Source organism: Canis lupus, chromosome 7, assembly GCF_011100685.1.
Source record: "Canis lupus familiaris isolate Mischka breed German Shepherd chromosome 7, alternate assembly UU_Cfam_GSD_1.0, whole genome shotgun sequence".
Taxonomy (NCBI): domain Eukaryota; kingdom Metazoa; phylum Chordata; class Mammalia; order Carnivora; family Canidae; genus Canis; species Canis lupus.
Window position 1 is genome coordinate 54,410,959 of NC_049228.1, and position 23,448 is coordinate 54,434,406.

Consider the following 23,448-nt stretch of genomic DNA (forward strand, 5'->3'; position numbering starts at 1 on the left):
GTCATGAACTGTAATTTGAAAAGCACTGTTCTAGAGAAAACTGTTAACATCTATAGGAGAGAATACATGTAAAAGGATGTTTACAGAGACACTGTAAATGTAAAATATATATAAAGTAAAAGAACAATAGATAAATTATGGCATATGCATACAATAGACTTCTACAAAGCAGTTAAAATGAATAATCCAGAACTATATGTACTGACACGGATAAATCTCAAAATCAATGCTTGAGCAAAAACAACCCTTAAAAAGTTGCAGAAGGAGGGGCAGCCCGGGTGGCTCAGCAGTTTAGCACCACCTTCAGCCCAGGGCCTGATCCTGGAGACCTTGGATCGAGTCCCATGTCAGTCTCCCTCTGCATGGAGCCTGCTTCTCCCTCTGCCTGTGTCTCTGCCTCTCTTTCTCTTTGTGTGTCTCATGAAATAAATAAGTATTTTTAAAAAAGTTGCAAAAGGAAATGTTCATATACTATACTATTTGTTAAGTTAAAAATATGAAACTATAAAATACTTATGTACATAGACATGAAGAAGTACTTTTAAAATATAAACAGTAATGGTAAATGGAAAAACCACGATGGTTAGATAGAAGTAGAATGAAACTGGGAGGAGTATACAAAGGGATTCTACTGTAGCCATAAAGTTCTATTGTGAAAAGAAGGAAGGAAGGAAGGAAGGAAGGAAGGAAGGAAGGAAGGAAGGAAGGAAGGAAGGAAGGAAGGAAGGAAGGAAGGAAGGAAGGAAATATAGCAGCTTAAGAGTCAATAAGGCTGGTGGTTGGTACAAAAAGTCTGTTATTTCCTATAGCTTACTGAACGTTTACATCATTTTATTTTTAAAAATAATAGTTCAGAAAAGAGAAGGTTAGTTTTTCCAAAAAAATAAAATTTCTGAGAGATCCTAATAAAAGATGGAAATAGACAATGAAAAATACTTAAAGTATTTTAAAGTTTATTTTATTTTATTTATTTATTCATGAGAGACACAGAGAGAGAGAGAGAGAGAGAGGCAGAGACATAGGCAGAGAGAAGCAGGCTCCATGCAGGGAGCCCGACATGGTACTTGATCCCAGGTCTCCAGGATCACACCCTGAGCCAAAGGCAGGTGCCCAACCGCTGAGCCACCCGGGCATCCCTAACGACAAATATTTTAAACATGTTTTCACTTTTAATTTTTTTTAAGGATTTTATTTATTTATGAGAGAGAGAGCAAGAGAGCACGCATGTGCGAATGGGGAGGGGGCAGAGGGAGAATAGCTCAAAGACAGTCTAGAATTTTTCCCTGGAAGAGAAAAAAGACAAAAAAAGACAAAAATATAAGAAACTAAGAGAATCAATTCAATGCCCAAAGCCTGGCTAATGGGCATTCCAAAAAGGAAAAACAGGCAGATAAGACATACAAGAGACCTTTCCAACAGTGATACAGCACATGACTAACTAGATTGTGCACCTTTAGTACCACAATCACACAATTTAGCTGACTTGAAGGATACTGGTACAACATGCCTTTAACCTACCAATCTGCAGCAAAGGGAGGGACACAGGAATAGTCAATGACATCAGAGTGATGCAGTCTGCAAAATGCAGGCTGAGGAAAGATATAAGATAAGACACTCTGTCTGGTCTTGGGAGGGGTGGGGGGAGTTGGTGTTTCCTCAAAATGTTAAACCCGGAATTATCATATGACTCAATAAATCAACTCCTAAGTATATACCCAAGATAATTTTTAAAAAGTCTATGCAAAAACATGTGCATATTCATACAAGTATTTCATAATAGCTAAGATGTGCAAACCACCTACATGTCCATCAACTGATAAACACACAAAGTATGGTAAATCTGCTCAATGGAATACTGTTCAACCAGAGAAGGGAATACAGTACACCACAGATAAGCTTTGAAAATATTATGGTAATAACAAGTATAAAGTGGTATCATGACCTCTTTCCTACATGAGTCTTTATCTTTCAGAGATACATATTGAAATTATTTACAAATGGTACACCTTTGCCTGGAACTGGACAATGTGCTTCTAATCGCATTTAGCTGGTTATTCACAAAGGGCCACAAACCATGTGTGTTCCCACAGGGCTGCCACTATCAAGTCAGCTGGCTAATTCTGGAGCTAATGACTCAAGTGAGAGTTAAAAACCAAATTAGAAACCACAGTGTAGGGCAGCCCAGGTGGCTCAGTGGTTTAGCACCACCTTCCGCCCAGGGCCTGATCCTGGAGACCCGGGATTGAGTCCTGCCTGCGACGGGCTCCTTGCATGGAGCCTGCTTCTCCCTCTGCCTGTGTCTCTGTGTCTCTCATGAACAAATAAATAAAATCTTAAAAACAAAACAAAACCACAGTGTACTTTTTATAACCTAATTCTGAAAGCAATATTCCATCACCTATACTGTGTTCTACTGGTCATACAGACCAACCCTAGTACAATGTAGGAAGCAGACCCATACAGGTATAAATATCAGGAGACAGAGATTGTTGGGGGGACATTAAAAGGGTATAAATAAGAAAAAGACTATCAGGCATTGTTAAAGCAAGGTGATGAACATACAGTTTCCTTATACTATTGTCTCCTTTTGTATACATCTGAAATTCCCCATAATAAAAGTTAAACTAACAAAAAACTTTAAAAGTTACTGGCACAGAGATGGAGTAAGATGGTATAAAAAGGCTACTCAGTGACAGTAGTGACTTTGTGACACCTTCTTAAGTGGCCCATTCCCACAGAGACCAAATGGTTGGCAAGGAATGTGTGTTAGCAGGTTGTGTAAAGTGAGACTTTTAAATCTAGGTGGTCCTCATCAAGCCCGAAATTCAGCGTACAAGCATGTGTATCACATCATTTGAACACTGTTCCAAACATAAATGCTTAATAAGATGCATTAAGAACAGTAATGTACACAGGGGAATTATTGCAGTTACAAAAACACTCTACCAGGAACAGTAACAATCAAGGCTTTTTTAGCAAAGACACCATTAAAATTTCAACTGCAGGCTTCTCTGAAGAGTGTAGCTTTCTTTAGTAATTCTTACATTGTTCAGTAGAGTTAACCGCTTGGGAAAACCCAAGATTACAACGAAGCTTCTTTTGACTGACCACCACTCAAACAACCTGCTGTATGAACACTGATACTCTCTATCCCCCACCCCCAGTTTAACTGTTATATGCACAATATTAAATGGTTACCTTTTAGGACTCATTCACAGCTGTGCCATGTAGTAAACTATAATTGCTTTTGTTTTCTCTGAACTTTGCCAAGTTTTCCCTGGAATTATGTTTTCCTTGCTATGATTTCCTGTGCACTTATTAATTGCATTCCAAACTCCCCATCATCTAAACCTCCTCCAGAGGCATTCAGCTATACCATCATCCACCTTGTTGAAGTCTCTCCTGGTGTGCGTGTCCTGACCTGCTTCTGTCTGGATGGTTGCCTCTCAGCCTAACAACTCTGATCCAGCGCCCTCCCTTCACCATCCTCAAGGGATTCCCACCACATTCATTTTATGGCAAATCTCCTGTCTTCCATATCCTGCATCCATCTTTTCCTGAGTCTGGGTCCTCATTTGGTGGAGCATAATCCCCAGTAATTCCCCAAGAAAGAATGTGTGGCAATTCAGTGTTATGAGACTTTGCATTTCCAAAAATGTGTTTTTAACCTATGCTTTCGAATACAAATTTGGACAGATACAGAATTCTAGGTTGGAAAAATGTTTTCCTCTGGAATTTTTTTGCTCCTTTGCTTCCAAGGTTGTGGCTGAGTTGCACTGGGTTTTGTCCTTTTCTTTCTTGCTTGCTTTTTAAACTCCCAACACTCTTTCGTTCTCCTAGTGTATCCTTCGAATAGTACCTACCTATTCTTGTTTTATGGTTGTAATAGATTTTATTTCACTGAGATTATTAATTATTTCTTTTTAAAGTTTTCTTCTCCCTGAATAATTTTGTGTCCTCCAGGTTGCATTTTTCTCTTTTAGGAACTGTATTTTCCATGTTTGAAGGTTTCTTGTCATTGTCTAGTACTCCTCAGTTACACATTTGTTATAAAAAGAAAGGGAACCAAAAAGCTATTAGCTCAGAGTGATGATTACTGTGAGGTTTTTTCCCCCCTCTATATCTAGTCCTACTCTGTCAAGAATGATACTCTAATCTCTTGCCTGGAAAAGGATGGCCTGGTTGCTGGCATGAATGGGAACCACAGAAGTCAAGGTGGCTAGGGTCTCAGGAGCCAAATGTGTATGTTCACTTGTTCCATGAGCTTTGTGTGTAGCACCTTTGCTTTTAACAGGGTCTGCTGTTCTCTAGCCAATACCTTGTTACCTTCTTCTCATGGAGCAACTGGGCCTCTAACAATGGTAGTGGAGTGTACAATGATGATGATTGGTACAATCATCCTGAAAACTTTTGGCAGCACTTACTAATACTGTATAAATGTATAATCTATTCCTTTCCCCTATATATACCAAATAGAAACAAGAGCCAAAGTCCTCCAGAAGACATGCACAAGAATGTCACAACTCCTTTATTCGTAATAGTTAAAATGAGGAAACAACCCTAATGTCTATCAATGTGTAAATATATTATGGAATATTCATTCATATAACACATATATCTTGATTTGGATAATTAGCTATATATGTATATGTAAAAATTCAGTAATCTGTACACCTATGACTGTACACATTACTATTTTAAGTTACAAACATCTTAAAAGGATCTTTTTTTAAAAAGCTAATTCTAGAACTGTTTGGTAAGTTTGAAATCCCCTACTAATCTATTAAGATAAATCATTATTTTCCAAAGCCTAAAATTTATAGCCTAATGATCAATAGTATTTTTTATCAGTATTTAATTAAGTGGGGTAAGTAGTAACTCAGTGATATACCATTCACTTTAAGAACAATTAACACTGAAGTATAATTTATTGGGAATTCAGAACACACTTTTCATTCAAATTCAATGCTATCAGGACCACACTAGGTACTTACCCTTCTAACCTGACATCTGGTAAAGATCTGTTGAGTGCAATCATCTCACTTGCCATTAAATTGAACTGATTGATTTTAAACATCTCTTTCATCTTTTCTTGATCCTCTTTAGGAATGACAACTGGTTTCCCCATTTCTCCAGGACCTTCATGAGGCTTTTGTACTGGCTCTAGAACTAAGAATACGGAGGAAACTCAACATTAATTTTATAGCAATTGATAACTCTTTCTGTTTAATAACATTTGAGTTTAAATTGTGCCTTGACAACCAGAGCCATTTCTGACCCCATTGTCTCCTAGTCTGTAAAAACCTCCTAGCGGCTACCCTGTCCTTTTTCACACCAGTGTCCTCACTCAAGACCTCCTCACCCTACACTACTTACCTGAATCATGCACAACCTTGGCATTTCCATCTCAAATATCATTACCACATTGACCTCTTTAAAGCATGATTTTAATTGTGGTATTCCCGTGATCTCCTAGAGTCTAACTCTTTAATATGAAATTTAACCTAACTTTCCAAACATACTACCTGCTCAGCCCTCACAGATATGCCCCTCCCTACCCCCACTCTAGTGTTTAATCCTTCAATCAAATAGCAACTCACTACTTTCCTTTATACGTGTCTCATGTTTTCCTGCATTGGTGCAGGAAAACTTTTGCTCACAGAAGTCCTCTCCCATGGACCTCCTCAGTCCTATTTCTGCAATACCACCAAACACCTACGTGTCTTTTAAGGCCAGCTAAAACAGCTTCTCTTGACTGCAGCTTTTCCAAATCCCTCTGTGGTGATCATCTACTACTCTTGACTGCCACTTCACTTTATCTAGGGCTCTTACAATCCTAATCAATCGCTATCTCCTATAATGACTGCTAACCTGCCTTGTGGGTCCCCCACTAGATTATGATCTCTTTTTAGTTCAGGTTTGATTCATTTGTGTACCTTTTGTGGAGTCCAGCAAAATGTCTTAAAGGAGTTTTATAATTATGTACTGAATTAATGTGTCAGCAAAAATACTATTCAAAATAAGTCAAAATGAAATCCTAGAATTGATAATAAACATTATAATAAACTTTAAACAAGGTGGAGCATCATGAAAGTTAATTCTAATCCAAAGTAATGTCATCTATTGATGTATATATAAATAAAGTAAGTAATCTTCAGGGACACGTGGGTTGCTCAGTCAGTTAAGCATCTCCTTTCAGCTCAGGTTATGATCTTAGGGTCCTGGTACTGAGCCCCACGCTGGACTCCCTATTCAGCGGGGAGTCTGCTTCTCCATTTCCCTTTGCCCTTAAACCTCTCATGCACGCGTGCACTCTCTCACACAAATAAACAAAAATCTTTAAAAAAATTTTTAACTTAAAAAGAGTAATATTCAGCAATTTCCAAATATTGTTTCTTGTTTTACACTTTTGAGATGTTAAAAAGTGTTCCAAGAAAAAGAAGTTCTCAGGTAGATTAAACTTGCAAAAAGCATGTTAAACTTCTAAAAGGCATGGGTAGAGAATGAGGTGAGGGCAATAATGAGATAAAAACACCTGTTTTGTACATTACTTATTTTTAAAGCTGAAATTTTTATTCTCCCATTGTTTATTTTTTTAGGCACCTCCAAAGAGTCTCTGCACAAAAACAACAAGTCAGTAGACAAACCATCACTCTTCAGCCAGGCTTCATCTGCCCAAGAATAGCACTAGTGGGTAAAGCTAACTTATAAAATGGTTGTTTCAGATGGTGGTACAAAACAACCTACAAACTCCAAGGCTATAGAATATGAAATTATTGTGTCTTCAACAACTATATCTAGACTATAAAAACCTATCTTAGACAACCATTAAGAAAATGGTTTAAAATAATTTTGTGCTGGTTCTCAGAATGAACTGTGATTTTAGGAGGGCATTAAAATATTAGGAAATAACTTTAAAATTATTGAACACTCACGTAAAACCATTTTTAGAAATAAATCCTGCCTAATGTTTGCCAACTAAGTTTTTTTTTTTTTTAGAGCTTTTATTTGTTTATTTGAGGTGGGGTACAGGGGAGGAGCAAAGGGAGGGGAAGAAGCAGACTCCCTACTGAACATGGAGCCTGCTTAAAATTCTTTCTCCCTCTGCCTACTCTTCCATCATGCACACATGTGCTCTCTCCCTCTTTCAACCCCCCCCCAAAAAGAAAGAAAAACACACCAAAATTATGTAACAAAACTCACTGATAACCCTAAGCTACCTCAAATCCTTCTCAGTTTCAATCCTTGCTGCAATTTTATGTTCAATTTATTTGTAATGTGTTTAGTATATAAAACTCTATAAAGGGGCACGTGGGTGGCTCAGTAGTTGAGCATCTGCCTTCAGCTCAGGTCATGATCCTGGGTTCTGGGATGGAGTCCCCCATCCGGGCTCCCCTTGGGGAGCCTGCTTCTCCCTCTGCCTATATCTCTGCCTCTCTGTGTCTCTCATGAATAAATAAATAAAATTTATTTAAAAAACAACAAACAACTCTATAAACATGCAAAAAATTATAATATTTTCCAAAAGCCTTTACTATTTTTAAGTTTTTAATCATCAAAAGGCTTCCTGAAGTTTAACAACTGAAATAATTCTAGCATACACATATGAAAATTTGAATCATCAACATTTTAAGGATCTGAAAATTGAGTATAGTTCTGGCATAAAAGATCAATTCTTATTTGAACTGCATCTGTAAAAATACGGAATATTCTATACAAAATCCAAACCCACAAATTGAAGGAATGAAGTTATTTGGAAGGCAGAAGGGCAACAAAAATATTCCCATGACACAACCCCCACTATCCCAGTTTTTCAAGGGGAGCCCCATCTAATAGCAAGAGAAGAATATTGCTATTCTTAGATAGCCTCAGGTATAAAATGCAAGTATAAAACTATGAGACAGAACTGCTCAGAAAAACATAACAAACTAAAACCACCAACACCTCTGTAACCACATAGACTGGCCTGGCCCACTATTACCTGAAATAGGCAAGTAACAAGCAAATCCTAGAAAATGGATTATCAATGATAATCTTGTAAGAGATTCAGCATTATGGTAAGGATAATCAATCCATTCTGCTTAAAAATAGGACCCCTTTATTCACAGTATAAAGATAAGAATTTGATAAATTTCACCAAGCAGGTACTGGAAAACAGTTAAAAGAATGTTCAGAAAGGATATCTTTATAATACTGAAACAGTATTTTGGAGTCTTATCTGTTTGTTTGTTTGTTTGTTTGTTTGCTTTTTTGCCTTTTGCTTTTGTTTTGGTTTTCCAAATACCATAAAAACCGAAGAGCCCGGAGACTTCATGTGTACTATCAAGAAACCTACACTCTTCTGGTCCCTGTGTGTCCCAGCTTATCCACTAAGAATATCCATGTCCCTGGTGTCCTCAGCCATCTGTCCTCTCCCAGTCGCTTCATGGTGCATTCCTCAGGGGCACCGCTGCAAGCCCTCACCAGACCTGAGCTGAGAAGGTGCTTACTTCAGGGCTCTGAGACTTCAGAGCTGTGCCACTCTGGACAGACAGCTCCCAGCTCCTATTGCACCAAAACCTCACAGGGAGCAGATTTTTCAAGGTGTTCTTTCTGAGCATTAGCTGCCCCCTTCCTCACCATTTTCCCCTTCTTTCCCATCAACTCCTTAACCCCGCTGTTTCAAAGCCCCATCTGGAACTGCCAGCCCCCTACTCCCTCTCCCTTCATACTGCCATCTCACCTTTGGGCTTACTGCTCTGCTCAGTCCTTCTCTCGCACCTCCCTCCTTCTCAGTCGTCCCACCGAACACCCAGATCCCCACCCCACTATAAAAGCCTTTTCATGGTCTTTTTCCACAACACACAGGCCCCTTCCACCAGACTTAACTCAAACCTGCCCTCCTGGGAGCCTGCTAACATCACAAACCTCTTCTGGGAGAATGGGTCATTCTTTCTCAAGACGTCCTGATAAGGGCTCACAGCTCTGTACTGCTACTCTCGGACCACTGCTCCTTTACATAGTACTTCCGTACTTTGTATAAAGGCTACTTCTTGTCTTTGATGTTCATGCCACAGTGGCTTTCAGAACTGTATTAACCTTGGCAATTTCTTCAAGTACAATCCTTTTCTTATGGCTTTGATACGACACTGTCTTACCTGCTAAGAATTTGCTCTTTCGGGTTATTACATTTGTCCTTTATATTTTAAACCTCCGCCTCGAGGTACATAAAAACACATGCACACGTACAACTTTGCCTCCATTCCTTTAACTGGTGCACTACCCCTTTTCTTATTTTGTTGTTGTTGTTTCTTTTCGTTAAGATTTTATTTTTAAGTAATCTCTACCCAACGTGGGCCTCAAACTCACAACCATGAGATCAAGAGTTACATGCTCCACTGACTTGAGCCAGCCAGGTGCCCCATGCACCACCATCTCTTTTCCCCTGTGTTGAAGCTTCCTAAAAGAATAAGCTACATATCGCAACTCCTTCATGAGTACATCAAATCCACTGGCACTGAAATGGCACCTGCCACGGTCAGAAGAAACCCCGTTTCCAAACATACAGAAACACCTTATCTTTATCTGAGGTAAAATCTCTGACAAACAATACTCCTGAATTTTTGTGACTGCCCTCTCTCTGGCGTCTCCTCCCACCTGACTTCCTGAGAAGCCTCTCTTCCTTACTGACCTCCAAGATGCTCTCCAACATTGGATCTGTCTAAATCTATGCGTGCTCCTGGTACAGCCTTCAGCACAGACACGGCTTACACTACCACCTACATTCTGCACCATGACCACTGTTTTCTGCAGAACATCTCTACCAGCACTTCCAAGTCAAATACTCCCAGCCAAGCTCATCTTTTCACCATCTGTCAAAGCTGCTCCACCTCTGGGGGACTTCTTTCTATCTCAACTCATCAAACAGGGAAACCTGAGAGGTATCTTAAACTCTTCTTCTATTATCACCTACATTTAGTGGCTCTTCATGTTATGTAAATTCCACTGTTTACATACTTCAGTATCATTCTACTGTAGGCCCCAAGAATTTCTCTAAACTCTCACAACAGCCTCACAGCTAGTCTCTGCTGCTCCTTCTCTTCCAGTACTTCAACCACAGGACCACCAAAAGCTTTCCTCTGAAAGTCTGGTTCTCATCAGGTTACCTTTTCCCAGTCTGGTTCTCATCAGGTTACCTTCTCCCAGTCCGGTTCTCAACAGGTTACCTTCTCCCTTGTTTACAAGCCTTCAATGGCATGCCACTGCCTATAAAGAAATCCAAAACTCTTAGCATGCCGTAAAAGGCCTTCCTGACGTGGCCTCTGCTAACCTCCCAAGTTTCATCCGTGCTCTTGCCTCACATTCTCTCTCCATCGACTCTATTCTCTCACTTGTTCATCTCGCACATGCTTCTTTCTCTTGCTTATTCATCAAACCTAACAAACACCTGTTCACCTCGATACTCCTCAACATGAGTATTCTTTACTTATTGCACCCTCTCACACACGTGTTCCTTCCTTTCTGCTCGTATGCACATCTCTAGAATGCTATTTATTCTATCAGGTTTTTACTATTATTTTTTCTCTCCTATTGGACTGTGAATTCCCCAAAAGGAGGCATTTTGTCTTATTTTTTTTTCTTGTTGAGCTGTGTAGCACTTAATACACTGCCCAGCATTATGAGAGCTTTAAAAACCTTCACCAATGGGGCACCTGGGCTGCTCAGTTGGTTGAGCGTCCAACTCCTGATTTCAGCTTGGGTCGAGATCTTGGGGTAGTGGGATTGAGCCCCATGTCAGGCTCTGCGCTCAGCAGTGAGTCGACTTCCCTCCCTCCCTCCCTCTGTCCCCTTCCTGCTCACACTCTCTCTCTAAAATAAATAAGTCTTTAGGGAAAAAAAACCAAAACATTCACCAAGTGGATCTTCTTTCTTTCATGTCTTTGCATTTCAAACAGAACACCATGAGCTCCCACTATAAATGGCAATGAATTAAAGTGGGGTGGGGGGGCAGATAAGCTAATCTGTTCTATTTGGGAAAAGAGTATCTGAGTCACTGGTAGACAGTAATACCTGTTCTTTGAGTTAAATGTAGACAGAGTTGTGTTCTAACAATAGTTAAGGAGGCAGTATTTTGTCATCTAGAAAAGTTACTAAGCAGCAGAGTCACAGAGTAAAGCAGGAAAATCAGCAAATTAAGAGGCTCACTTTGAATTAAAGTATATTTTATTAAAACTTAAAGGGAAGGCACCTGAGTGGCTCAGTGGTTAAACATCTGCCTTCAGCTCAGGTCATAATCCCAAGGTCCTGGGATCGAGACCCACATCAGGGTCCCTGCTCAGTGGGGAGTCTGTTTCTCCCTCTCCCTTCACCTGTCCTCTCTGCTCATGCTCACCCCCTCAAATAAATAAATAAAACCTTAAAAAATAATAATAAATAAAAATACTTTAAAAATAGAAAGCAACACTTGTTTGTTGGTTTGAACACAAAATGTTCAAAATTGAATTTTCCAGGTATCCACTGCCAAAAATGTTAGTACTTCCAACCCAGGTCCTTCATATTTGTGTTTCCTTTCTTTTTCATACCAAAACTGCAATCTCACTGTGGCCTCTATTATATGGCCACATCTTTGCAAAAGCCCTCCCTAAAATGCTAACTGGAGCGATCTATAGCATTAACCAAAAGAACTCTCCAGATTACATCCATCTAGAATGATTTCCCTCATAACTGAGATGGGAGGTCAGGAAAAAAAAAACCTCTTTTTGATACCTGATATTGCAATTTTAACACTTAACATTTATTGCATTAATGCCATACAATTTTGTTGGTTCCAACTATTTTTATTAGTTTAACAATAGTTAATATTAGTTTCCCCACATTACCTAGTAACACAACCTCCAGAAAATAACTACATGTAACACTGAACATAAATATTGAATTTTGCAATTCTATACATGATGATACTTTGATATTTTAACTGTTGGGAGAACCCATTGGAAAACTGTTAGTAATATGATCATATTTAGGAAGTCAGGATTACTACTAATCTAAAAATAAATAAAATTTTATAGTATCCAAATTAGTGAACAAACAAGTAACATACTAAAACAGATGCTGTTTTTTTTTTTTTAAGATTTTTTTTTATTTATTCATGAAAGACACAGAGAGAGGCAGAGACACAGGCAGAGGGAGAAACAGGCTCCATGCAGGGAGCCTGATGTGGGACTTGATCCCAGGACTCCAGGATCACGCCTTGGGCTGAAGGTGGCGCTAAACCACTGAGCCACCCAGGCTGCCCTAAAACAGATGTATTATTATAAAATATTACTCACCATCCCCAGCAGGAAGTCCTCGCTCCTTTTTTTCATCACATTTGTTGCATTCACTGAAGTAAAGCAGCAGGAACATATCCAATAGTACCCAAATCAAGGAGGTGGCTAAGACCACCTTGCAATATGCAAATTTTCTCATGGCACTTTAAGTCAAATGCAAAATTTTAAAATATATATATATAAATATACAAAGATCATGAAAATTATTCCTGGAATCCAGTTTCATCAGAAATCACGTTCATAACCTATAGAGACAAAAAGAAAAAAGATTAACTTAAAATATCAGAACCTTAAAAATTAACTATGATTAATTTAACATGCACATGAAATTTTACTATTCAGAATAAGTTTAAAAATCAGACTTTTAAAAATACTTGTAAAATACATAAAAATAAATAGTATCAAGAATGTACAAATAACTCCTACAAATCAACATACAACAATCCAACAGAAAAATGGGTAAAGGATATAAACAAGCACTGTGCAGAAAAGAAACCTGAATAGCCAATAAATGTGGAAAAACACTCAAGTATAATTAGGAAAATGCAAATGAAAACAATAGTGAGCTACTATCTCATATCCATCAAACACACATGGCTTAACTTCTATTCAACTGCTCTATTAAATGCTAAGCCACTAATTGTCACAAGAGTTTAAGAAACCAGAGATTCTCAGTCCATTTTGACCACTCATTCGGTTTCCAGGTCCCAAGGAGCAATAGGAGTTCTCCTGGTATTGTGCTACAGCAGTTTATTGGGCTAATTCTTATCTCTCTTCCACTGAATCCCATTCTAAAAACACTGCAGTCACCAGCCATTCATAAACACTCCAAGAAAGTATAACGGGGAAGAAAAAGAGTATGATAAGATCTGAGACCTAATCCTGGCTCGGACAGTAATTTCAGACTTCCCTGATCTTTAATTTCTATTCCCCCACCCTTGTCCCTCAATCTCTGAAAATACCATAAGAAAATGACTGGAGGAACTGTCACCATATTTGCAAAGTCACTTGGGATAGTCTGACTAGTAACATTTCTGCGACAGAAGGAGCTCATCTTGGGGGGAGCTCTAGAACACACTGAGGGGCCTCAGAGAGGTCGGGAGTCATTCTGATGAACAGCAGACACTGAAATTCAAAGGCCTAGGTCCCTGCCAATCAGGAAGGAGACAAGCCAAGTGCATTCAGATGAAGTGGATGGAGGAAACACATACTTCGCACATGTGCCTCACAACAAAAGCCAAATGAACAGATGCTCTGAAGGACTGGCCTGATGGGCAACACAGCAGCTTCTAGAAGGACACCTTTACATTCCACAGTGGGCATCAGAGGTATTCACCTAAACAATTCAGGATAGGCCAGAGAGCTTATCTATGAAAAAGAAAGTATTTCTTGCCTTCTTCACAAGGTTGCTAGACAGCAACCTGAAAAGCACCCCAAAAAACCCTAAGCGATACTTACAAAGTATTATCTGTGCTCTGCTCTTTCTGGGACCTTGCTCTCTTGCCTATACTCCTCCTTTCATCAAACCAACATTCCCTGACTGCACAGTGAACAAGGATATATGTTACTGTCATTTTCTTGCCTCAAAATTGTACTTACTAAATATCTGATACCACGTCACGTGTGGTGAGCAACTACTGATGACTATGGCAACTAGGGTGAGGGGAAAATCAGAAACATTATAGTGCACAGTATCATGAAACAATAGTTCTCTCCAGAAAAGCTAGATAAATATAAATTTTGAGCTACTTTACATGAAAAGCTACCTCTTCTGGACACTGGCAAAGTAAACAATGGGACTGCTAGTACAGCATCTGAAATTCAAATTTTATGTTCTCAAAAATCTGCTGATTGTTATTTTTAATGCATTACTTCAATGCAAGTGTCTATTACTTTGTATTCATTCCTATTTAATTTTTCCAAGGCAGAACAATTAGATTCAAAAATTTTAGATCAAATGCAGTGGGTATCTACATGTTTGGGAGAAAAGGAGTATGGAGGAAGTAGGAGGTGTAGGCAGAAAGGAGGATAGATAAAGGAGAGGCAAAAAGTCTTTGAGACCTTGGGTTAGGCAAAGTTTCTGAGAACATAACAAAACAAAAACCACAAATCATAAGATTGATTAACTGGACTCCACAATTAAACCTTCTTCAGGGACGCCTCGGTGGCTCAGCAGTTGAGCGTCTGCCTTTGGCTCATGTTGTGATCCCGGGGTCCAGGACTGGGTCCCGTACTGGGCTCCCTGTGTGTAGCCTGCTTCTCCCTCTGCCTGTGTCTCTGCCCCTCTCTCTCTCTCTCTCTCTCTCTCATAAATAAATAAATAAAATCTTTTTAAAAAAAATCTTCTTCAAAAGACAACTATTAAGAAAATAAAAAACAGGTCACAGACTGGGTGAAAATACAAATTACATATGTGATAAATGACTTGTATCCAGAATATATAAAGAACTCTCAAAATACAATTTAAAAAACCCAATCCAATAAAAGAAGCAAGAGGTTTGAATAGTCTTGTCATCAAAAAAGTAATACAGATGGCAAATGAGCACATGGAAAGATGTTCAACATCATTACCTTTTAGGGAACTGCTATTTGAGACCACAATGAAACACCACTACGTGTCAATCTATATGGCTTTAGGGAAAAAGAAAAATACCAAGTGTGAACTAGGATTTGCCGTAATTGTAACTGTAACATGTTGCCAGTGGAAGTGCAAAATGGGACAGCCTCTTTGGAAAACAAATTTGGTAGTTTCTCCCCACAATAATCTGCAATTTCATTCCTAGCTATTTACTTAAGAGAAAGGAAAATATATGTCTACATAAAGACCTGTATGCAAATCTTTATAGCAGCTTAATCGTAATCATCAAAATCTGGAAACAATCCAAATGTCCAAACCTGGTGAATGGATAAACAAAGGATAGTACACTGAACACTGAGATACTAACCCAGCAACAAAAAAAGAACAAACTCTTGATATATATGTAATAATATGGATGAATCTCAAAAACATTATGCTAACTGAAAGTAGTCACAAAGCGCTATATATACAGTATACTTGCATGATTCCCTTTATAGAACAATCTGGCAAAAGCAAAACTATGGGGACAGAAATCAATCAGTGGTTGCCAGGAACTGTGGAGGAAACTGAGAACTGCCCAGAAGAGGGTGTGAAAGAACTGGTGATAATGAAAACATTCCATATCCTTGCCTGTGCTGGTGGTCAGACAATTCTGTCCATTTGTCCAGACTTATAAAACTACATCTAAAAGGGTAAGTTTCAATAAATTCAACCTCAATCCCCTTATAAATAAATAAATATGAGGGAATATTGCAAAGAAACAATGCTGATTTTAGGAGACAAATGGTGTACATTTCCTTAAATGACACACACGAGAATTTATGTCAGAAGTCACATAAAGCTCAGAATTTTGTCCTAAAAATAATAGATTAAAATCTTCCATTTGAGGGGGTGACTGGGTGGCTCAGTCCATTGGCAAAGGTCATGATCCCCAGGTCCTGGAATCGAGTCGCACATCAGACTCCCTGCTCAACCAGAAGCCTGCTTCTCCCTCTCCCTCTGCCATTCCCCCCAACTTGTGCTCTCTAGCTCTGTCAAATAAATGGATTACATCTTTAAAAAACAAAAACCTTCCATTTGAAATGCATTTGACTGCCTACTTTATTTTAAAAGTTAACTTTTATTTTAAGAGTTATAAAATCAGGGATCCCTAGGTGGCTCAGCGGTTTAGCGCCTGCCTTTGGCCCAGGGCGTGATCCTGGAGTCCCGGGATCGAGTCCCACACATCGGGCTCCCAGCATGGAGCCTGCTTCTCCCTCCTCCTGTGTCTCTGCCTCTTTCTCTCTCTCTCTATCATAAATAAATAAATAAATCTTAAAAAAAAAAAAAAGAGTTATAAAATCAGGGGATCCCTGAGTGACTCAATGGTTTGGCACTTGCCTTTGGCCCAGGGTATGATCCTAGAGTCCTGGGATTGAGTCCCACATTGGGCTCCCTGCAAGGAGCCTGCTTCTCCCTCTGTGTCTCTGCCTCTCTCTCCCTGTGTCTCTCATGAATAAATAAATAAAATCTTTAAAAATAAAGTTATATCAGAATTTATGTCACAGTATAATGATCACTTATATCAGTAAACTTCTGATTCTATCCCCATGTCATACTGCCAAGTTCCTCCAAAGATCAATCAGCATTTTCTAGGGCTAAAGAATAATCTTCTCCTAGCCCTCAAACTCCTAACCAAGGCTCTCTGGAAATTTCAAGCCTAAGAAGACAACTTGACAATAGGTACCTTTAGGAGAAAATGGAAGCTTCATTCTCTTGGACCTAAAGATTTACACTTCTGGGTACATACAGTGTTTACCTTCTCTCTCACAAGAACACAGTACCCTCAGCACCTAGGATCACTAACTCTGCATCATACTGACCCAACAGAGGTAGGAGAGACAGGACTTTGCAATAGATCTATTCATTTAATTTGTAGCTGGAACTTCTGCCAGAAAAACTAAGACTTCGTAAGGATAGGCTAAATTATTTTATTTACTAGTTATATATTCTGTTTATTTCTCAATCAGACCTATAATCAACATATTCATTCACACAAACTCAGTAAATACAGGGAATGTGTCAAATGTACAGAATAAAAAAATAAACAGGGAACGCCTGGGTGGCTCAGTGGTTGAGGGTCTGCCTTCGGCTCAGGGTGCGATCCTGGGGTCCCAGGATCGAGTCCCACATTGGACTCCTTGCATGGAGCCTGATTCTCCCTCTGCCTGTCTCTCATGAATAAATAAATAAAATATTTTTTAAAAAATGAATAGAACGCACACCCCCTGCCCTTATGAAATTTATAGTTGGCTCCAGGAAAGCAGGCGTTAGTCAGTCACACATATATAAAACTTCACTAGTGATACCTGCTTTGAAGGGAAGTACAAAGCAATATAAATATTACAAAGATCAGACTTTGTCAGAAAGGCTTCCCTGAGGAAGACATGATTTGAGGGGAAAATAAGCATTGGGGGCAGTGAGAAGTAAGGGCTCTGTAGTAGGAAGGAGCCCAACACTGAAAGGTCAGGGAATCAAAGACAAAAGAAGAGGAAGTTGTGACATGAGATAAAGCTGGAGCTGGTTAAGAGTGGGCAAATTCAAGAGGTTTTCAGGGACAAACTCAACAGGATTTAAGGACAAAACAGATAAGGGGAAAGAGGAGGAAATCTTGGCTTATACCACTGGTTGCAGAATGGTTCCAGTCACAGAAACAGGGACCAATAAAAAAGGACAGATTTTTGGAAGGAAGGAAGAAGCAAGATGGGAAGAAACTTAAGTTTCACTTTGGGTATGTTAGGTAGGAAGTAACTCTGACACCTTCAAGAAGAGAGATTGGGGGGGAAGAAAACAAAAGAAGAGAGATTAGCCACAGCCAAGGATACAAAAGTTTGGGGCCCAAAGGAGAAGTCTAAGGTAAAGATATACAGACAGAAGCCCTTGCTCCTATGCAACATTGTCGGGGCAGACAGACTTTAAAAACTCAATATGCAAAATAATTTTTGTGGAGTGTAATCTCCCTCCTAGCATGGCGCTGGACTTGGTGACTTGCTCCTAATCAATATAGTGGAAGTAAGAATGTGTGATTTCAAGGCACTTCCTCCAGGGTACCTGGATGGCTCAGAAGGTGAAGCAGCTACCTTCAGCTCAGGTCCTGATCCTAGGGTCCTCAGGATCAAGTCTTGCATCAGGCTCCCTGCTCAGAGGAGAGTCTGCTTCTTCCTCTCCCTCTGCCTCTTCTCCCTTCTGCCCCCCCCCCGCCCCCCGCCGCTTGTGCACGCACACGCATGCTCTCTCTCTCAAATAAATAAATAAGTAATTTTTTTTTTAAATAATTTTTAAACAAAAAAAGAAAAAAAAACACTCTTCCTCCTAGCTCTCTCTCAGATCACACTCTGGGGAAAACCAGCACCAATTCAGAAGGATACTCAAGCATCCCTATAAAGAGGTCCACACGGTAAGAAACTGAAGCCTGCCAACAAACTGTATGCCAGGCATGTAAGTGAACTCCTTTGGAAGCAATCCCAATCAACCCTTCAGAGGGCTACAGCTTCTGCTGACATTCTGACTGCAACATCCAGAAAGATCCTGAATCAATACCACCCTGCTAAGCTGCTCCTGCATTCCTGACCCAAAGAAAATACAAGATAATAAATGTCTATTGTTTAAGGCCATTAACTTTGGAAGTAATTCATTATTCATCAATATAGGACTTCAGTAACAAAAAAGGTCTAGAAAGAAAATTCTTTAACCTACAATAAACATACTTTTTTCTTTTTAAAATTTTATTTACTTATTCATGAGAAGCAGAGAGAAAGAGAGAGAGAGAGAGAGAGGCAGAGACACAGGCAGAGGGAGAAGCAGGCTCCATGCAGGGAGCCCCACGTGGGACTCGATCCGGGTCTCCAGAATCAGGCCCTGGGCTGAAGGCGGCGCTAAACCACTGAGCCACCAGGGGTTGCCCCAAGTGTCGCCTTTAACTTGGGTCATGATCCCTGTGATCCAGCCCCACACTGGGCTCCCCGTTGCACAGAGCCTACTTCTCCTCCTCCGCTGCTCCCCCAACCCCCCCAACTCCCCCCACTTGTGTGCTCTCTTGCTGTCTCTCTCTCATATAAATAAATAAAATCTTAAAAAAAAAAAAAAACTTTAACAAAATATGTGCAAGACACAGAAAAAGTTGTGGAGCTTTATTGAAGGATATAATTTTAGAGAATTGACTAATGGCTAGATATATTATGTTCAGAAAAAAAATTAATAGCCTCTTTCCAAAATTAATATATAAATTTAATACAATTCTAATTAAAACACAAAGGAAGCTTATTAGGACTGGATTTATAATAAAACAGAAGAATCTAAAATCATGTGGTTCTCTAAAACAAACCCATACATGTACAGAAAACTGGACAGGTGCTACTACAAATCAGAGCAGAAAACTGATATGTGGACAAATGGCTTTCCATACAGTAAAAAATAAATTTAGATCCTACCTTATACCAGTAACAAAAGTAAATCTATGAACAGATAATAACTGAAGCCAAAGTTGTCAAAACAAAGTCGCAACTATTCTGGCCTATTACCTACTGGCTAAGGTAAGTATGGCTCTAGTCCTTTAATTTTTAATTCTATAGTTTCCATTTACAGTGAAGTGTTTAGGCCAACATTTCTCCCACTGTCTATGAGTTGTCAAGTGATTACTTACTAAAATTTGGCACTGAGAAGACTCATTCACCAGCCAAAACATGAACCAAGTTTTAGATATCAGCATACTCTGAATATTTAACAAAAATTAGTTAAGAACTAGTCTAAAAATTATATACAAAATGATGTGTACATTCCATATAAATTTGGATATTCTCTTTCTCTAATTGTTTCCCAGGTGTTATTGCAAGTTCTCCAAGTTCAGACGTTGGGGAAACATGTTTATCATATGTACTCAGAGTACAGGCTCCTATAAAATTTACCAGTATCCTGAATAGAATGTCAATCTACAAGGTGATAAATGACTTAACTTCTAGCAATTTCTTTAAAAGTTAGTATTTTTCCTAATTATAAAGTAATATATGCTCAAAGAACTTGGCAAACACAAAAAAGTAAAAGAAAAGATACAAAACCACCTATAAACCCTCATCCCAGTTAAACACTATTGCCAATTGTTTAAGTGTCCTCCAGTCATTTGGAATACAGCAGATATGTCTTAAAGTTTAGATAATGTCTATTTTGACTCAAATATTTTAATGTCTTAAATGTCCTTGTCAGGAAGAAAAGAAATGACTGTGACTATAAAGGGGTAGTAAAAGAGATCTTTGTGGTGATGCTGTATTTTGATTTTTCTTTTAAGTGATATGTTCAACAGACATTTCTTCTTTTTTTTTTTTGAGATTTTATTTATTTATTCATGACAGAGAGAGAGAGAGAGAGAAAGAGAGAGAGAGAGAGAGAGAGAGAGAGAGGCAGAGGGAGAAGCAGGTTCCATGCAGGGAGCCTGACGTGGGACTCGATCCCAGGTCTCCAGGATCATACCCTGGGCTGAAGGCGGCACCAAACCGCTGGGCCATCAGGGCTGCCCTCAACAGACATTTCTAACCCCTCTTCCACCCCCAACTACTAATAAATTTCATGCCCTAGCAACATAAAATGTCTCAAGGGTCATTTCAAACTAGCCTTGATATTTACAAAGCTGTATCAAATTCCATATATTGATTTACACGTAAAGAACAGGCATAAAATAGACACAAACCGAGAGGGCTTCCTGGTTCATGATCCTGACCCTTGCTCTCCTTGCCCCCCCCTAAAGGTTTTTCCTGGTAAACAGGACCAGCCACCTGGCCAGAAGGCAATCAAGTGACCTGGTCAGGCCAACCACAGAACCTCACCCCTTGGCTTCTCAAGTCACAGAGCTGGAGGCTATGCATGTGGCTGTGCAGTCAGCTACACTGCCCAACACATGGAGAAAGCCCACCTGCAGTCCAAGAGAATGAACCCAAATAGAAGCATACAGAACAAGAGGCAAAGGGTCCTGAGGGTGACCAAGTCCCTGACTCTTCCTTAGCTTCTGCAAACAGCAGCAATCCTTCTATTAATCCCCTTTTCTGCTTAGGAGAGTTCCTAACACAACCAGAACACTTGGGGTGTTGGGAGAGGGGAGGAAAGAGGAGGAGACCTATAGGTGAAATCAAGCAGGTTCTGGTCTACTGCTGAGGTTCCCTTTCTAGAGGAACTAGATATATCCACTAGTTATAAACAACTGCACATTATGAGGCAAACTATACTACTTGAAAAGATACCTTTTAGTGCTCCAAATTACAAAAATACATCAAATGTCAAAAGTATATAGAAGACACATCACTGAAACAAAGAATCACAACACAACGCACATGTATTATATATCCATCACCCAGTTTAAGAATATAATCCTTAAACCGAAAAAAAAAAAAGAATATAATCTTTAAAGTTCCCTTTCCAATACCATCTCTTCCTGGGCACCCTGGGTGGCTCAGCGGTTTAGCGCTGCCTTCAGCCCAGGGCCTGATCCTGGAGACCTGGGATCGAGTCCCACGTCAGGCTCCCTGCATGGAGCCTGCTTCTCCCTTTGCCTATGTCTCTGACTCCCTCTCTCTCTCTGTGTCTCTTAAATAAAATCTTAAAAAAAAAAAAAAAAAAAATCTCTTCCTCAGCTCCTCAAAGGCAATTTTTATTCCAAACTTACCATTCTCTCTTCTCCTGACAGTTTTACTTCGCTAGTATCCTTAGCAATGCCTTCTTTACATTTGTCTGTTTCTGAACTACTTATAAATGGAAAAATCTGAATTCCTGAGACCCATCCATACGTTGCATGCAGTTACAGTCAATTTGTTTTTACTACTCAATAGTATTCCACTGGCATAGCATACCACAATTTATCCATTTTATGCTTAATGGATATGTGGTTCTTTCTAGGCTTCTATCATTATCAACAGTACTATTATGAACATTCCTAAATATGTTTCCTGGCACACACATGCAGAAGTAAGGGGTGCAAGGCAAGAGTGGTTCAGCAAAGGGCAAGATGGTAAATATTTTAGGCTTTGCAAGACAGAAGATCTGTGGTGTAACCATTCATCTCTGGTACTATGCCACAAAAGTAGCTTTATATAAATGATACAGAAACAGGTATGACAGTATTGCAACAGAACTTTTTTTATGGACACTGAAATTTGCATTTCGTATAATTTGCATGTTACAAATTACACAATTTTTTATCTCACCATTTCAAAATGTTAAAAACCTTTTTTAACTCATGAGTTGTCACACCAACCCCTGATCTAGAGTACACATATAAGGGTATTAGGTCATATGGTATGCAAATATGACTATTTCAAATATGACTAAATATGACCAATTTGTTTTCCAAGGTGGTTGAAGCAAAACAGTAAGCAAAATGAGCACTCTGGATGTGTTATATCCCTGGCAATACTTATTGATGTCATACTTCCTTATTTTTTAACAATCCGGTGAGTGTGTAGTTAGTATCTTAATATAGTTTTGATTTGTATTTCCCCACTGTCTTGGACATTATCGGTTACTCCATTTCCTCTTCTCTAACGTGCCTATGAAGTCTAGTCCACTACTGTTTCAGTGGGTTGTTCTGCCTTTTTCCTACTAGTTTGTGAATATTTTTGTGCAGTCCGGATTCTAATCTTGTGTTAGTTACATGTACTGCAAGAATCTTTTCCCAGTTTACAGCTTGTCTTCTTAATAACAGGTGTCTTTTGTGGCTTACATTTTCTATGTCATAAGAAATTCTTATCTAGAAATCATTAAAAATAATGTCTAAAATTTTTTAAGTTTTACCTTTTCAAGTTTAAGAAGAGATTCAATGTCACTTTCTTCCATGTGGATAACCAACTGTCCTGGTACAATGTATGGAAGGTGTGCAATGCAAACTTTGCCATATACCAGGTTTCCAGGGTTCTGTGCTCTCTTCCACTGGTCCATCTACCCTTACACCACACTGCTGTCTTTCTTACAACTTTCTAATAATTCTTGATACATGCTAAAGAAGTCTTCTCACCTTGCATTCCTTCTTGAGGAAGGCCTTGGCTACTTTTGACCAACTAGCCTTCCTTTGCTATAACAAGCCTAACTACTGAGAATGATATTCCACCTACTGAAAAAAGAAATCTAGTAGTTAAAAGTTTACATGTATATGGTGGAACAATTCTACTGTTCTGAGAAAATAAATTTAAAAATGATAGAAATCTTTTTAAAAAGTGATATAAATCATAAAAAAGCTGGAGATGAGGAGTTCAACTCAAGAGCCATTTAAGAGAAAAATTCCAGGGGCACCTGAGTGGCTCAGTCAGTTAAGCCTCCTTGGTTTCAGCTCAGGTCAGGACCTCAAGGTCAGGAGATTGAGGCCACCCCCCCAACCCCCTCCCCCCGTGGGGCTCTGCGCTCAGCAGGGAGTCTGCTTGTCCCTTTCCCTCCCCCCACTGGCGCACACACTTTCTCTGTGTCCATCTCTCTCTAAAATAAATAAATTCTTAAAAAGTGTTTAAAAAGAGAAAAGAAAAATTCCAAAAATATCTTACAAAATGACAT

The 23,448-nt window shown here is 39.2% G+C and overlaps 1 protein-coding gene across 1 annotated transcript in view; it reads right to left on the bottom strand.

Moving 5' to 3' along the window:
- GALNT1 (polypeptide N-acetylgalactosaminyltransferase 1) overlaps positions 1-23,448 on the bottom strand; it is a 120,870-nt gene that overhangs the window by 51,405 nt on the left and 46,017 nt on the right. The window contains exons 3-4 of the mRNA XM_038543499.1: positions 12,309-12,553; positions 4,995-5,169 (exon numbers count right to left, since the gene is read on the bottom strand). Coding sequence (XP_038399427.1) covers positions 4,995-5,169; positions 12,309-12,447 — 314 coding nt within the window. The 5' untranslated portion in view covers positions 12,448-12,553. The remainder of the gene's footprint in view (positions 1-4,994; positions 5,170-12,308; positions 12,554-23,448) is intronic.